The sequence below is a fragment of the Sorex araneus genome, chromosome 11 (assembly GCF_027595985.1).
Source record: "Sorex araneus isolate mSorAra2 chromosome 11, mSorAra2.pri, whole genome shotgun sequence".
In the NCBI taxonomy this organism is placed as follows: domain Eukaryota; kingdom Metazoa; phylum Chordata; class Mammalia; order Eulipotyphla; family Soricidae; genus Sorex; species Sorex araneus.
This window is the reverse complement of record NC_073312.1, coordinates 35582308-35600048: the sequence shown is the minus strand read 5'-3', so window position 1 is coordinate 35600048 and position 17741 is coordinate 35582308. Positions and strand designations below refer to the sequence as shown.

The 17741-nt window shown below is 39.2% G+C and overlaps 1 protein-coding gene across 1 annotated transcript in view; it reads left to right on the top strand.

The window, feature by feature from the left end:
* RPP30 (ribonuclease P/MRP subunit p30) overlaps positions 1-17741 on the top strand; it is a 31838-nt gene that overhangs the window by 5459 nt on the left and 8638 nt on the right. The window contains exons 4-6 of the mRNA XM_004607371.2: positions 364-438; positions 3516-3587; positions 9583-9672. Of these exons, the coding sequence (XP_004607428.1) occupies positions 364-438; positions 3516-3587; positions 9583-9672 (237 nt within the window). The remainder of the gene's footprint in view (positions 1-363; positions 439-3515; positions 3588-9582; positions 9673-17741) is intronic.

Genomic DNA, 17741 nt, shown 5'->3' with positions numbered 1-17741 from the left:
TTTTGATGATCTTTCTTGAAGTCTTTTGCCCTTTGAATTATCACAGCCTATATTTTAATAGACATACAAGCTTTTTTTCTCCACCTAACTATTATAAATACATTAAGGGCAAAGAGAGTAGGTTTTACTGCTACTTATTGTCGCTTATTACTATACCTTGATTGAGATATTGGCTTTTTTTAATTGTGTTTGGGTTATTAGGAGTTGAACCCAGGACCTCACATATATAAAACATGTGTCCTATCCCTGAGATGTATCATAGACCCCAACTAGTATATTTAATGATTTTTTTTTCCACTGGTGAAGAGGAAAATTCAATCCATTTTACTTTATGCTTTTTTAATAGTATGTTTTTGATCATAGGGAAAATCAAGACCAATTAAAATTTTAACCAGATTGACAATTATTGTTTCGGATCCATCTCACTGTAATGTTTTGGTAAGTTAATTATCTTTATTCTCTTTTTGGCCTTCTAGGGTGGCCTTCTGATTAATGTTAAACAGTGCTGTCTTCCAGAACATGCTATTCTTAACATCCTCTCCCCACATGCAGCATGACACCTGTCCTCAGAATTCACCTACTAGAACAGATTTCCTATCTGCTCAGGGCATGTGTATACCACAACTTATGAATTCTTTGACAATTGTTATTTATTGAACTCACATGAAGCAAACATGAGACGTGGATATTGCTATGAATAATATAGATACCATCCTTGAACTGATTGGCAGGATAAATACTAAACAGATGATTGAAAACATGAAAAATGTTTTGAAAGGAGATTGTAAATAATGAATGCTCTGGGAGTAGGTAACTTGGAGCCACCAGATGAAGTGCTTTTATGTTGGGGTCTCCAAGAATCAGTAATTGTTGAGTAGGTACAGAATAAGGGAGAGCATATTCTCAAAGGCAGGAAATCTGGTATGTTCTGGGAAGTGAAACAGTATCATCAGGACTGATTTCATGAGGTGGCTAACCTGGGATGAGACTCAGGAATTAGGCCTAGGCAAGCAGTTGGACATCCTTGAAAGTTTAACTAAGGGAGTAAAATTATAGTACATTACAGGGAATGAAGATTCTCTGCTGTGGTTAAGAAGGGATTTGAGAGGCATCCCTGGGGAAGGATTGAAGTATTTGGTGATTTAACTGGGTATAAGATGATGACTTGTCTGGATCACCTGAATAATCATGTAGGTAGGTGACGGAACCATTTCTTGTGATGTGGTTCAGTTGTCCTCACACTTCCCTTTTGTCTTTCCTGTTTGCCCTTCCACTCAGATAGAGTCCCTCTCAGTTTCTGGGCTCATCCTCCTCCACATCCTCCACAATTTAAAAAGCAGCTTTTTAAATTGTGGGTCATGACCCCAGCTTAACATCCTGTGGGATTGTGGAAGGTGGGGAGGTCACAAAAAACCCAGCAATACTGAAAAGGCTTATGAATGCACAGCCACCAAAAACTAATTCAATATTAAACGTATAATGAATCTAAGGTGCTCTTGGGGGCTGGGGGAGGAAGAGGCTGTGAATGGAACAGCTGAAGAAGTTCTGTTCTATTCCACTGTTAAAGGTTGGAGTTCTCCAGGGTTTTGCCTATACTCTGCCCGCCTCCCCCATCAGATCTATATCAGGAAGCCTCATCCACTCCCATGAGCTCAATATTCTCTATAGAGTGACCATTTCCAAATAGTCTCTTTAATTCTGATTACTCCTAAGGATCATGCTTATTCCCAGTGCTCATTTAACACACTCTAGTAGAACTTTCACAGAAACATATCATGTCCCAAACATGATAAAAAAATTTTCTCTTATATCCTATCACAGGAAATAGTTCTGTCACCTACCTACCTGGTTGTTCAGGTGGCCCAGACAAGTCATCATCTTATACCCAGTCCTTCATTGTATACCCAAATCCTTCAATCCTTCCCCACGGGTGCCTCTCAAATCCCTTCTTAACCACAACAGAGAACCTTCATTCCCTATAAAGTAAGTTATAATTTTGCTCCCTTAGTTAAAACTTTCAAGGGTGTCCAACTGTTTGCCTAGGCCTAACTCCTGAGTCTCATCCCAAGTTAACCACCTCATGAAATCAGCTCTGATGATAGTTTCACTTGCTAGAACATACCGTATTTCCTGCCTCTGAGAATATTCTCTCCTCAGTTCTGTACCTACTTAACAATTACTGATTCTTGAAGACCCCAACATAAAAGCACTTCATCTGGTGGCTCCAAGTTAACCTACTCCCAGAGCATTCATTATTTGCAACCTCCTTTCAAAACATTTTTCATGGTTTCAATCATCCCAGCACTCAGAGATTGTGCATTTGAATTTATTTAATTTTTAGTCTTTAAATGCCCACGCATATAGACAGTATGTAAGCATTTCTGCTCCCTTTTTTTATTGCATCGTCTAGGGGACACCCACTCAAGTTCGTGTTTGCATGCTTGGGTGCAATGGTTCTCTGAGTTTGTACATATTTAGTTGTGGTGCTTATACATGGATTGTGGTGCTCACTAGGGGTTGCACACATGCTTGTGCTGCACTGAAATTCGCACACTTTTTGTGACCCTCATAACAGCCATGCTCCCAGGGATCACGTTCAGCATATGGCACAGGGTGCTGGGGATTAACTCATGATCTCATGCCTGTAAGGCAGATAATCTACCACTCTGCCATATCAATGGGTGCTAAGTTTTTTTTTTTTAAACAATAGCTTTATATTTAATGGCTATAGACTTCTTCTGTCTTGGACTCTGGATATTTTCACATACATTTAGCCTTTTAATTTTTGGTGGGGGGGAGAAGGAAGTTTGGACCATGCTTAGAGATGCTCCTGTTTCTGTGCTCAAGGCTTGAACTGGAGTTGATCGCATGCAATGTAAGCATTGTAATCGCTGTATTATCCGGCCCCTTAATTTGTTGTTTAAAGTATTATGTGAACCTAACTAAATCACCACTGTTTTTTTTTTAATAGGTGGGGAGAGGGGAGTAGCTGGAGAGATAGTATAGTGGAATGGACATTTGCTTTGCTGGATTTGATCCCTTGCTCCATATTTGGTCCCCTGAACCCTGCCAGGAGTGATCCCTGAGTGCAGAACTAGGAATAAGCCCTGAACATTGCCCTAGCAATGTGTGCTCAGGCCCCTTCCCCCAAAAAAATTTCTGATGAGTTCCACTAAGAACAAACTTATGCAGTTAATGATTTTATATGCCCAGGAGCCCTCTTTCCTACTTCCCACAGCAAGAGCTCAGTAAATACCTGGCAAGCTCTTCAACCAACTTGTTCTGTCAAATTCAAATTTGATTTTGCCTGTCTAGAAAAGGGGAAAGGGAGATGATTCATAAGATAGATGTTGTTATCTAAAGTCTTGACATACTTAGGCTTTTCTGCCAATATGGAAGCAGAAATGTCAGTGGCTGGGAGGTACAGATGATTGAAATGTAATTGCTGCCAGGCTGTTTGTCCATGAGTGCATTTTGTAATTACTCTGTGGTAAATATTCTTTTCCTATTACTAGAGAGCAACTTCTTCAAGAGTCCGGCTGTATGATATTGTTGCAGTCTTTCCAAAGACAGAGAAACTTTTTCATGTAAGTAACAGATAATGAAAGGACCATTCATGTTATATAGGAAATCTCATGCTTTGTCTTTGCAGGCGGTGTATTATACTTCATCTGGAAATTTAATATTTATAAATTATATTTGGGCTGAAGCGATAGCACAGCGGTAGGGCATTTGCCTTTCACGAGGCCGACCCAAGTTCGATTCCTCCGCCCCTCTCGGAGAGCCCCGCAAGCTATAGAGAGTATTGTGCCTGCACGGCAGAGCCTGGCAAGCTACCTGTGGGTGTATTTGATATGCCAAAAACCAGTAACAATAAGTCTCACAATGAGAGATGTTACTGGTGCCCGCTTGAACAAATTGATGAGCAACGGGATGACAGTGACAGTGAAATTATATTTGAAATTCTAGAGTTTAGCAAGGATGAATTGAGGTGGTAAGTGTTTGTGGCTCAGTGACATTTGACAGACTCAGGTTGAAATAGCCCAGCAAGTTTGCTTTTTACTTTAGCTCTTCTTCCTTCTTTCTGTCCTTTCTTATTTTTCCTTTTGTAACTTCTCTTCGGCAAATCTTGGTCCTTCCTTTTCCAGTGCCAAGATCACTCTCCCCTTTTGCTACCACTGATGTTTAGTAGCAGAATTACTACTAGACAAGAATTGTTGTGTTGTCTAGTAGCAAGAGTGCTTGTAGATAAGAGTACTTGCCTAGTTTCAGGGCTCTGCTGTGACATACAAGTTCCTGTCTCCGTTGTCATTTTCTCTTCTGCCTCTGCTGAGGTGTATGCTGTCCACATGCCAGCAAGATCATAGAAGCCTTTAGTAGTTCCCAAACTTTCCAAAATCGGCCACCTACTAATACTTTGTGTTCTGAGAATTTTTATTATTTTATTTTATTTTTTAACTTTTTGGGTCACACCCGGCAATGCATAGGGGTTACTCCTGGCTCATGCACTCAGGAATTACTCCTGGTGGTGCTCAGGGGACCATATGGGATGCTGGGAATCGAACCTGGGTTAGCTGCGTGCAAGGCAAACGCCCCACTCGCTGTGCTATCGCTCCAGCTCCGAGAATTTTTATAATTGTAGACCTGATCTAATTTTGTACTTTTAATCTGTCATTTTGCTGAATTTTCAGGTAGAAAGGTTGCTCGACATCGCTCACTTTGTCACCTTCTAACTGAACATACTGGACATTTTTATGTGATTGCAGAAAGGCAGAAAAAAATCAACTATAATGCAGTTTTTAGGAATATTTTTGTAAAGTGAAAAAAAACCTTCTTTTAAAATGTACTAGATACTAACTTTTTCTAGGAAAAAAAATAATGTCTATTTGCTAAAACTGCATCTACTAGAGGAGGAAAATCTTGGTGTTTGTTGTTTATATTTTGTGAGATAGTTCATTTATAAGCAAATGAATAAGAAATGTAAGCAAACTTAGAGGAAAAACGTCACTGAATTTGTCCAGCAGATGGAGCTGTTACGTAAGGTGCCTCATGTGAGATAAGTTTAGTTTCCATGGCTTATCATCCATTCTTAATTGTTTTTATGAATGCAGAGAAGCAATATAAAATTTCCTTGAATGCTGGGATGGGGGGTTGTGGTAGCAGGGATTCCCATCATATAATGCTCCCTTAAAGTAATTATCAAAAATCAGACGTATTAATTCTCACAACTGACCATTCTGTTTCAGGTACACATGAGATTCTGATTTAGAGCTAAGACTTTGACTTTCCGTAGACGGAAGACTAGTTTTACTTCTACTTTTGTTAAGCAGTAACAAGCAGCTCATTTATGTATAGACTTCAAAAGCCGAAAACGTAGCCAATTTTTTTACTGTACATTTATTTTTTCAAATTGATTTTGAGTCGATGATTAGAGGAAATTATATTTTAAAAAGAAATATTGTGGCTTAAAATATCAATTCATAACCTTTCAGACTTTTTCATGTTCGTTACTTGTTTATAGCAATCTTATGGGATAGGATAGGTTTTCATCACTCCCTGTTTTGTAGAAGAGAAAATTGAAACTCAGGACAATAGTTTGCATTCAATTTGAAATAATAGAGCTGTCTATTTGGTTTTTTTTTTAAAGTAAATTATGGTTTCATATGATTTTTTTTCTTATTTAATCTCTTAGCTAATTTGTTTTTCTTAGGCTATTCAAAATGATTCTAAAGTATGTGACTATGATAGTTACAACAGTTTCTGCAAGATGAAAGAAAGCAGTGACACTACATAAAGTATTTAGGATTGATGGTACAAATAAATTCACATGATACATGAAAAAAAATTACAATATCTTTTTTCATCTATTCAAATCTTCTTTTACTTTGAGACTTGGCCAGCAGAGGTACATCAGCAGTCCAGAGCACAAGCTTTGCAGGCAGGAAGCCTGGATTTGCTCCCCAGCACCCTGTGATCCCGAAGCACCAAGCCAGGAGACCCCAAAGCATCCTTAGTGTGGCCCAAAAAAGAAACTTGATTGAAGTTTGCTTTTTCTGTTTTCTATCGAAAAACAGCTTAAATGAAGCTTTTGTAAATGTATCATATTTTGGAATCAGGTCAAATGCAAGCAGTTTTTTGCTAAACAGGTTAATGTTCAGTAAGTGATTTTACTTGTTTGGTTGGTCATTTGATTTTACCACTTTAACAGATATCCCTGTAGATACCGTATTCTAAAACTACTTGGTCTCTAAGATGAGTCATAAAAACATACACACACACACATATGTTAACAATTAGTGGTATAAGATCTAACCACTTTAAATAGCATTGTTTCCATGGGAAATAGCATACTGTTTTCCACTCAGTGTCTGGAAGATGTCTCAGATAAACCCTCTCCAGAGCTACTCCCAGGGCTAAGGTACAGATGGAAGGTTGTGAGAGGATCCTCTGGCCCACACTCACTGGGATGAGAGATGCGGGCAAAGAGAGACTGACAGGAGCGCCTGAGTTGGTTATTCCCATTTTGATATTAAAAATGGTTGTATCAGGATGAGGTAATTTCAGGTTATTTAGTCCGGTGGTCTTCAAAGTAATTTGATTATAAGCCTTATCAATTAAAAAAAAATACACAGCCCTCTGCATCCCAGTATGTGTAGGTTTATTATAAATTATTGGCATGTTGCATTATCAAGTGTGCACAAATTGGAGAGGGTGAATTAAAATGTGAATGGACATAGAACTTATATTTTCTTTCTGCTTTCAAATTCTGTGCCTTCCGCTTTGAAGAGCACTGTTATTGGGGATGCTGCCAGGCCTGAAGGCTCTGGAAGAAAGGGGGATCTTTCAAGGCTCTGGAAATAGAGTCTGGGGCTACTGACTTCAGAGCTGCTGGGAATATTAAAATGTGGATAATTTAATCCTTTTAATCAGTTTATCACTGGACAAGGGACCTTGCGATTTTTATTTCTAGTAAATTCTACAGGGGAGTATTTTTTAAATTTTAATATATCTGTCATTAAGAATCACTATTTATTGGCATTTCTTTTTTCCCTGGGTAAACCTGACTCTCCTTTGGATTTATTTATCATGAAATACCAAATGTAGAAACCTGATAGTCATGAAGGAGATTTGGGGGAGACTGAACCACTGCTCTCCCATTCTCCTTGCTCTCTAAAATCTAAGAGAAATGAGCGTATGACTATATATATGCTTTTTAGTGGGAATAAGCTTCCCTTAAACCTTCACAGCAATCCTTGTCAAAAATAGAAAGTTAAAAGCACTAGATATGTTTTCGTAGACAACCTGCCAAAACCATTGTAAGATTCTTAACCTCAAGTAATATTTCAATGTAATAATTTTTATTATGATTTAAAGAAATATTTTGATATAATCCAAACATTAACTATTTTATAGCTATCAAAATATTTCACTTCCCCACTTAGATTAGTTGAAAGATAAATAACTGTCAGAGGAAGCCAGGTAGAGCTCTCCTTTGTAACTGAAAGTTGGTTATAGTGTATATACTTAAACCAATATAGGAATATTTTTTAATTAGTCACTGTTATTTGGGGATGAAGGAGTCATGCAAGAAAAGTAACCCAGTTTTATTTGGGGAAGCATGTTTAACTGGTTTTTAAAAATAAATCAGCTTTTGTTAATGAAAATAATTTATTTTCATGATAATAAACTCGAACAGTACCAGGGGAAAGCACATTTTCCTCCCACTTAAGTCTCCCTCCTCATTTTTCCAGAGGTTACCACTGTTAGCATTTCTTGTGCGTCATCTCATGAGCTGTGTCTTTATATAAGCTCCTAATTCTTCCTTCATGTCCCCCTTCTTCCTTCCTTCCTACGTAATATGCTTCTCGCACCTATCTGTGTGTCTTGATGATGGTTCCTAAAATCTGTTAGAACAATATGTACTTCATTCTCTTTAAGGGGTCAGCATATTCTTGTGTACAATAGGACCATGGTTCATTGTAGTAAAATCAAGAGAAGTTGAATTGTGTTCAGTCTTTTGAGTTTGATATTGCAGTGACTGTACTAATACCCTTAAGTACTTTTAAGGAAGAAAGCCTTAGACTGTATTAGTAGTTTGTCTATAGGATACACTTCTATAGATGAAATTGCTGGTGTGTGCATTTGGAATTTTGACACTTAGTGCACAAGTGTTTTTTTTAAGGAGTTCCTGATATAAAGACCCTAGGCTTATTTATTCTTGCGTCAGTGGTGTGTGCCTGAACATTTGATCTTTGCCATTTTAATAGTTGCAAAAAGGCAAACAGTAGCTGAGCTTGTTTTGTCTACCATTCCAAGTTTCTCTTAATCTATTCTTATCAAAATTTCGATGGCTCTTTAATGAGTTTGACAGCTGTACATTTGGACTGGGGCAGATTCCTCATGAGCCTGGTGTTTCTGCCAAGACAGCATTACTTCTCAGGCTTGCTCGGTCACTTTGAATGTCGTGAAGCCAGGCAGTCTCTGATCGCTGCATGCTTCATAAATCTCTGGGGTGGGATAAGAGAGTTTGAATGGGGATCCTGAAGGGAAAGGGCAAGATGGGCCATTCCTGTCACTGCTAAACATCAAGCAGAGCCCACCAGGCACCATCTCCCGCTCTATAACCTCTCCCTTATGTCTGAGTGACCTTTCCATGAGTCTGTCCCTCTGGTAATGGTTCCCCTGCATAGCCACCGTAGCAACTTGGATTTGTTCATCAAGCTGGTATTCACCGCCTTGCCAGTGAGACTTGTTTTTAATGCAGTACTTAAGAGCCAATTCTTTTTTTTAATCACTGTAAATCAAATAGTGACAAAATCAGATGAGATACACATCTTCTGACAGTGTCTGAATCCTTTGGACTTGTAACTCTTAGGCTAGTAACCTTGCCCCACCTGAATTTTACTTTTCTATCATGATTTTCTATTTCTGATTTCCTCATCTATTGATTTTTATCTTGGCCCTATTTTTGAGTAACTACTTCAGATTTCTTTTGGAAGTAAATACAAACTAATGATCAATAATAGCAAAAATCAGAACAAAAGGGAAGAAATTAAAATTTTAAAAATAACTTCCTTATCACTTTTACAACTCTGATCTTTTCACTAGTAGCTGAACAAAATACCATTAGTAGTGCTCTGTTATCTGGTTTCTTCAGCCTTTCAGTAGACCAGTAAGAGCCATAGGCCAAAGAGAATTCCTGGCATAAAAAGCAATTTATGGAATAAGTGACAGTGCATACATTCCCTTTGGCTTATTGTTTCTCTCTTGGGTTTTAAAGCATTTCACCTGTCTGGAATAATGTGCAGTAATCTTCCCCAGAACAAACCCCTTTGCAATTCAGCTTCTGTAGTTGGCCATGAGTTTGAGAGTTATTAAGCCCCATGTGGTCTGTCGCCTCTTCTCACCACAGTGAAGGAATGGCTAACCATTGACTTTATAAGCCTTCAATGTATTTCTGCATAGAACCGCTGTGGAGTGAGCCCTATCTATTTTGTTATGTCAGATTTCACTGTAGCTCCCATTCTTAATTTGTGTCAGTTGTCCTTTTGACTTTATCATTGGATTTTTTTCTCTTGACAGGTTGCTTGTACACACTTAGATGTGGATTTAGTCTGCATAACTGTAACAGAGAAACTACCATTTTACTTCAAAAGACCCCCTGTTAATGTGGTAAGTGTTATTCTTTCTGTTTTATATTTAATCGACAGAAACTTATGTAAACAAACGGAAAGGAGGACAGAGCACTGAATGATCTCTTGTGGAAAACTTGAAGCCAGGTAACAAAGAGGAGGCTATTTAGGAAAGAGAGCAAACTAAAGCAAAATACAAGTTTAAGATTAAAAAAAAAAAAATCGGGGCTGGAGCGATAGCACAGTGGGTAGGGCATTTGCCTTGCACGAAGCTGACCTGGTTCGAATCCCAATATCCCATATGGTCCCCCAAGCACCGCCAGGGATAATTCCTAAGTGCAGAGCCAGGAGTAACCCCTGTGCATCTCCAGGTGTGACCCAAAAAGAAAAAAAAAATCAGTAAATTATCAAGAGTTTTTGAAAGGCCTGAGAAACCAGGATTTATGAGGACTTTAAAAGGATGGCAAATAATGATGGACCCTAGAATCCTAAACAATGAATATTAAGGGTCAAAACAGTAAAGAAAGGAAAGGGAAAATGTGAGTGGTTTTAAGGCATCAGCGAGCAAGTTGGACAGAGCAGGACATGGAGTACACAGGAAGCATAATCCATGCACGGTGAAAATTGGAGCCCAGAAGACAAACCCTTGGCATATGAACGTAGAGCTGAGATTACCAAGGTGGGGGAAAGGAGGAGGCGGCAGGGTGGTCCAGAAGAGACCTGGAGACAGGTGCAGGATTTTTGGCACTTCAGTTGTTGAGCACTAATACAGTAACTTGGACACCAAGAACACAAACAAAAAAAGAATTCTGTGAATAAATAAATCAAGTCCGCATTAAAACATGCTGATTGACACAAAAACCCAGGGTTCTTTTCATAATACCCTAAAAGAGTGGCCACGTGTTAGGGGGACTATTCGCTTTTTCCTCTGCTAAAAAATTGTTCCTGTTACCTTTTGCAGAGTGTCATTTCCTCTCCTCTTCATCTTCCATCTATCTTGCCTTCTAAATCTGATTCCCTTACTAGGTGATATTACTTCCCATTGGTAACTATAAGATCAGCACATTTGCCAGCTATTAACAGCCAGATCCTAGGAGGGATTAGAATGTTATTTTAGACGTGTAGACTTCTGAAGCTCGATTCTCCCAAATGCTATGGAAGGAGAAGAAGAGTTTAACTTATAGACATCAGAATTAAAAAATTAAACACTTGTGCATTTTTTCAAAATAACTCCCCTGGCACTATTTTTATTTTTTAAATCTTTGTAGAATCAAAGAATTGAAATTTCTTCAATTTCTGTTTCTCTTTTTCTGAGACTAAGATGCCGACATGATGCTGGGAATAAGGGGAAAAAAATAAAAATTAAAATCTACATGGTATGGGAAAACTGTCCAATGTAGAAAACTCTTAAGTTGGCTCTTTCCTACCCTTAAAAACATGTTACTAAAACTGCACTTAAAAAATACCCAAAATTTAAAAACTAAATTTATTTATAATCTTTAAAGGGGAAAATAGCTCTTTCCTGATAAGTACTGAGAGTGCTCTGGAACAAACAGACACAAATAATTTTGTTTCTTCCTTCTTGCCAGTGTTTTAAATAAATAACAAAACACTAAAATAATCCTTGAATCATCCCATTTTTGATTTGGAGTTTTAATTTGCTTAGTGGTTCATTTATCAAACATGGTTGAATAGAAGTTAGCAAGGAGGGCCGGAGCGATAGCACAGTGGGTAGGGCGTTTGCCTTGCGCGCGGCCGACCCGGGTTCGATCCCCGGCATCCCATATGGTCCCCCAAGCACTGCCAGGATTAATTCCTCAGTGCAAAGCCAGGAGTAACCCCTGAGCATCGCTGGGTGTGACCCAAAAAGCAAAAAAAAAAAAAAAAAGAAGTTAGCAAGGAGAAGCCTATAAGGTCCTCAGCCACAGTTCTTAGGACAGCTCCGTTGCGCCCAGCTACCTCTGAGAAAGGCGCAGACTAACCTGGCCCAAGCTCTGGCTGTCTTACTGGTCTCACGTATAGTTTCTTACAAGAGATAGAAATGTATGTGTCTAGAAATTGGCCATGGCCTGGTTTTTGTTTTGTTTTTGTTTTTGGTTTTTGGCAGGGATGGGAGCAAGGGAATTGTTCTAAATTGAGGGCTGCCTACTACCAGTATACTCAGGAATTACTTTAGCTTGGAGCGCTGGGGTTGCTCTCAGCAGTGCTCTGGGTATACCAGTGGTGCCAGGGATTGACCCAGGACCCCCACACAAAGCACATGCTTTAGTTGTTTTGAGCCGTGTCCCTGGTTCTGCCAAGGCTTTATACTCACCTCCATGCCCAATACAGTTTTCATGTGGATGACAATGCAAAGGCCCTGTAAATTGCTGTTAAATTGCAACATCCCCTCCCCCCCACACACACCTGAATAACTTGAAAGGCCATTTTCTGGGTGGCCCTGTCTGTGAACACACATACAAGCCCATGTCCTTAGTTGGGGGGAGAGCGAAGCATGTGCAGCTGAGGCCAGGTCCATGGAATGGTCAGTGGTGCGCAGCATGCCTCAGGGCTTCCCTGAAGCTGTGAGGAAGTTGCTTCCCGGGGTCTGTCCAGGTTGGTTTCTGAGGAACATAGCCTGCTCTTTAACCCAGCCTGTGAGCTAAAGGGCACCAGCTATGCTGTGGTCCTTCTCAGTTATTCCAGTGTCTTGGCTACGAATGGCTTCTTCCTACAATGTGTTCAGTCAAGTGACTCTAGGTCGCTCCTCGTAGGCCTGCAGTTCAGTCTTCACTCAGTAACTCGCTGTCAGTGTGCCACAGCCAATAGATGCAGTGAGGGGGGTGGTTTGGGGGTGGCAGGAGGAGGATGGCGCTAGGATATCCCACCCTCCCATCCCATCTGTAAGTTCAGGAAAGCTACTGTTGGAGGGATATTTTTGGCTTGATTCCCACATTTTCCAATTTTAAGAATTGTGAAGAGTAAAAATTTGACAAGCAAGGGGAATATGCAGTATTTAACACAGTGTCTGCTTTTTTAAAATCTGGTGTGAACATTTTACATATGTTGTTTAATAAAGCTAGATGATGGAGTGGAGGAAAAGGCTGCACAGATTATTTTTAGTCTTCACGTGGAGAAGTAGGCTGCAGTACAAATTGGTCAGGAAGCAGAAAAGTCCTGTTCATTTATTTATTCATTTCCATTTAAGAGATAACACTAGAAATTTAGGCTTAAAGATGTCCAGTGTGTTATTCAGGGTAGATATTGATTGTGTTGGGTGTATGTATTACGGGTATCTAATAATATCTAACCTAGATATAGAGGAACATGTGTCTATTGAAGTATGGAAATACATTCACCGTTAAAAGCATAGTAGGGATGTGGTAACAATTCAGTCTTTTTGTGTTTTTTTTTGTTTTGGTTTTTTGATCCTTGTCCATGTCCACAGAGCAGGGAATCAAACCTTAAAAGTATACAGACGCCTCCAGCGGGTTGAGCTATCTCTCTAATTAAACAATTCAGACTTAAGTCATAATCCTTGCATTTTTCTCTACCTCTTAGGATAGATTTGTCTGCAACCATGAAAGGTCACATTATCGGGCACATTGAAAACAGCACAGATCTTTAATTTGAATTAGTTCGTGTTCTTTGGCGTGCTGAAAAGCAAGAGCGTTCAAATAGGAAATTCACTATTTTTACCTAGAAGCTAGAAGCCATGTGAAAATCATTAGCTCAGAAGATGGGGAATGTGAGGGATGCCCTGGGAGCCAGAAGCACACCAGAGTACTTTCTGTATAGCTCACAGATCTGGTCCCTTTGTCATCCTCACCACTCAGGGCAGGATCATTTCAACCCTGCTGTTTCCTCTAAAATCTCCTGTAAACCCCTTCTGGAGTTTTAAGTAACTTGTAGGGGATTCGCAATTTTATCATGTGAAAGTTGGATTTCTAAAACGATGAAGTCAGCTCCTCTTGCATGGGCAAGTCACTTCTCATTATTTATTATCTTATAACTTAAGTGCTTGCTCACCTGCTCTTGCCCAGCTGCTTTCACCTCTGTTTGTAAGTAAAGGTCACGAGTGACAAGCACAGAAAGGTGATTTGGGATTTATACTCAAGCTTTAACTCCAGATCTGCTTTCATTTCCCCATAGGAAAGTACTACTTAAAGTTACTTTATAACAAATCATTCTTGAGCACAGAATAACTTCACATATTAAGCCATGATCTTTATGAATTAGGTTTTGAGAAAAATCTTTTGAAAGCAACATATATTCGTCTCGTTTTTGTTTTGTTTTCTTAGTGTTGCTGCCATTCAACTTTACTTCAGATTTATGGTGTTATTATGTCTTGTGCTCCTTCTGATCTTTTCACTTCAACATTTTATTGAACACTTGAGTGCTATTGCTCTAAATGGTTTATATTTCATCATATGTATTGTGAATCTAATGTGTTACGTACTTGTCAATCTGTTGCTTAACCACTCATTGTGTTTCTCCTCCAAACTTGTGATATCAGAATTTCTGTAACAGGGCAAAGAACTAACAGTCTGGTGGAAATATTTTCACTCATGCTTTAGACATAGGCTAATATTCTTAACATATAAAAAGCTCCTACAGTTGAGACATTGCTTTGTTTTTTCTTTTCTACAAAGCACAGCCCTCAAACATAGATTAAGAATGTGAAGAGGACTTAGGAGTAGAAGTACACATGGCCCTTTAACATATGAAACATATTATGATGATTAGATTTATTAATAAAAAGAGGTTCATATTAAAATCACCTATCTGATTGGCCTGAACCCAGGAGTTTGCTGATGTCCTCTGCCGTGAGACTGTGGGAAAGCAGGCATTCTCATAGATTTCTCATAACACTGTAAACTGGAATGATCCCAATGGAAGAGGGAGAAATTTGGCTGCAGTTTTCAAAATACAAATGCACTGACCTGGTGTGCTAACCTCCTGAAACTACTATAACAGATTACCACAAATTGGACTCTTAAAAAAAACAGAAATTGTCTCACAGTTTTGGAAACCTGAAGTCCTGTAGGAGAATTACTTTCTGCCTCTGCCCACTGTCTTTAGCAGTCTTGGGCTCGCATCTGCTTATGCCCAGTCTCTCCCTTTGTCTTGATGGTGTATTCTCTTCATACGACCTGATCTTATAAAGACCTGATCTTACACGACCTGATCTTACAAAGACTCATACTGGCTTGGTCTATTCCAATAGCACCTCATCTTAATTAAATCTGTGATGACCCTCTTCACACGAGGTCACATTGTGAGGTCTTGAGGGCTAAGACTTAAATGCACTTTTTAAAAAATTTTTGTATTAGTGAATCACCGTGAGGTACAGTTACAAAGTTACGAACTTTCGTGTTTGAGTTTCAGTCATACAGTAATTGTTTACCAACCCTCCACCAGTGCCCGTTCTCCTCCACCAGTGCTCCCAGTATCCCTCCCACCATCCCACCCCATCCCCCACCACCCCACCCTGCCTCTGTGGCAGAGCATTCCCTTTTGTTCTCTCTCCTTTGGGGTGTTGTAGTTTGCAATAGAGGTATTGAGTGGCCATCATGTTCGGTCTATAGTCTATTTTCGGCACGCATCTTTCAACCTGAATGGGTCCTCCCAACATCCTCTACTTGATGTTCCCTTCTCTATTACAGCTGCCTCTTCCTGCAGCATGTGAGGCCAGTTTCCAAGCTGTGGGGCAGACCTCCTGGTCCTTATCTCTACCCAAGAAGGTGTTAGTTTCCTATTCTGTTACTTTATATTCCACAGATGAGTGTGATCTTTCTATGTCTATCTCTCTTTCTGACTCATTTCACTTAACGTGATACTTTCCATGTTGATCCACTTATATGCAAATTTCATGACTTCATCTTTTCTAACAGCTGCATAGTATTCCATTGTGTATATGTACCAAAGTTTCTTTAACCAGTCATCTGTTTTTGGACACTCGGGTTTTTTCCAGTTTTTGGCTATTGTAAACAGTGCTACAATGAACATACAAATGCAGATGTCATTTTGAGGGAAACACTTTTCAGGCCACAATACTTAGTAATTCCATTTAGTATTTATACTCTAGATACATTAAAACAGCTCTTAAGTCTATCAGTAGAATCTTGCCGTACCTCTGCAATGGAAGACTGAGCTACAAAACAATATGAGGATGTTGTGAGCTGAGTGGAAAAATCTTGTCAATAAAATTTTCCAGGCTACTTGGGAAATGTAGTATATATATATATATATATTCATATTTACTTACATTTATATGAAGGAATTCTCTAAGAAGTTATAAGGAACTGTGAATGAAATAATGGGAATAGAAGAGGGGCTGAAGGAAGCAGCAATTCATGTAAGACTTTTTATTGCATCTTTGTGTGCTTTCATTTATGTGAAAAAATTACCTATCTTCAGGAATCCGATGCCCAAATGGTTTCATCATCCCTTTGAATTCAATAAAGAACTCATTTTATTTTTGTATGATATTAACAGGGAATCCAGCTATTGTCCCAGTAATCAACCCTTATTTTCTGTCTCCTTTTTTCTCTTCAGCTGTGCTTACTTCTTGGATTTTTACCACCAATACCTCTTGATTCAAGTATCACACACCTGCCCTTGATTTAGAATCATTATGGCTTCTTTCTCAGCAGTAAAGAAATGCGATCATCCAACCTAATCCAGAACCTTTGGTCAGGCATGCAAACAAAAACCAATCAGGCAGGCACTGTCATTCTTTATGAAAAAGCTTCTCATGAACAATCATTTGATGAGCTTAAGGTAATTTTCATTAAAATGGTCTTAGAAACAGGAGCTCTGGTAATGAATAAGTGTATTCTATCTTTTCAAAAATTAAAAATAGGGTTTTATAAAAGAAGTATTCCAACTTTCAATGGCACATTATCTTTAATTTTCTGTCTCAAAGTTTTCTAACAGTTTTAAAGTGAACTTGATTAATGTACCAATCAAAATTATGTTTTACCTTAAAAAAATAATTAAGCTGATAATTATGTCAATTATTTCCTCCCTTCTCTCCCCACTCTGACAGAAGGGATTTTTAAATTTTAATCTGGCATGGAGTGTGTGTGGGCTGCTAAAATTGTATTAAGTAATAGTGTGGGACTTGGTCACCCAGTCTTGTGCATTTCCGTGTCTTTTATTTCCTCTTCATCCTGCTTCCTTATGTTTTAGTTCAACTACTAGGCTGTAGAAAAGAAATGTCACCCTCTTTGACTAATTAGTAGTCTGGGTACTAGAAATAGCTAGGGAGGTAGTTAAGATTGTGGCTAAAGGAGGTGTTTTGGTTTATCTGATTTTCAGTTCTCTGTGCTTATCCTGTTTCTGTCATTCTGGTGGATAATTCCCAGTGAACACCATTAAGACCTCTTTTCATCTGCTACTATTTATCCACTGATGATCTATTAAACAATTTTGTTTAAAAGACTATCATGGATTACAAAGAAGTGTCATGATACCAGCTTTTAAGTGTATTATCTAGACAGGGAGATAACTTACATTGAACAATGGCAGAAAAAGTGTTAAAATAGACACCATTCTTCAAAAACCATCAGGGTTTCAGAATACAGCTCAGTGGTAGAACACTTGCCTCACATGTGTGAGGCCCTGGGTTTGAGCCCCCAGCATTGCACAGGAGAGAAAGAGAACCAAGATAAATAGCATGCTAAGGAATTAGAAATGGGAAAAAGATGACAGAAAAGGAGAGGGGGAAGGTTGCAGCATGGAAAATAGCTTGTGAATTCAACTAAACTAGTATCAGATGTGTAAGCGGATCTAAGAATCTGGGAACCTCAAGGCAGGAGAAAAGTTAAGAAAAGGGGCGTGGAGAGTTGTGAAAGAAAGGAGACCTGTGTTCAGGATGGGAAGATGGAGCCTGTCCTGTACACCTGAATTAATGCAAGGTGGGCAGCCTATTCTGGAGGAAATGCTTCCCGTTCCCTGGGGGCACTCAGGAATAGATTCTCCTCCAGCTGCCCTAGCTCGACCTGCCCCAGTGTGCCCTCTCGATGATAGAGATCCATTTGCCAGACAGAGAACTGAACCACGCCGCTGGTCTGTCCCATTTTCCTTCCTTTGTTCCCTCAGAGTACTACTGCAGCTCCGTGACCT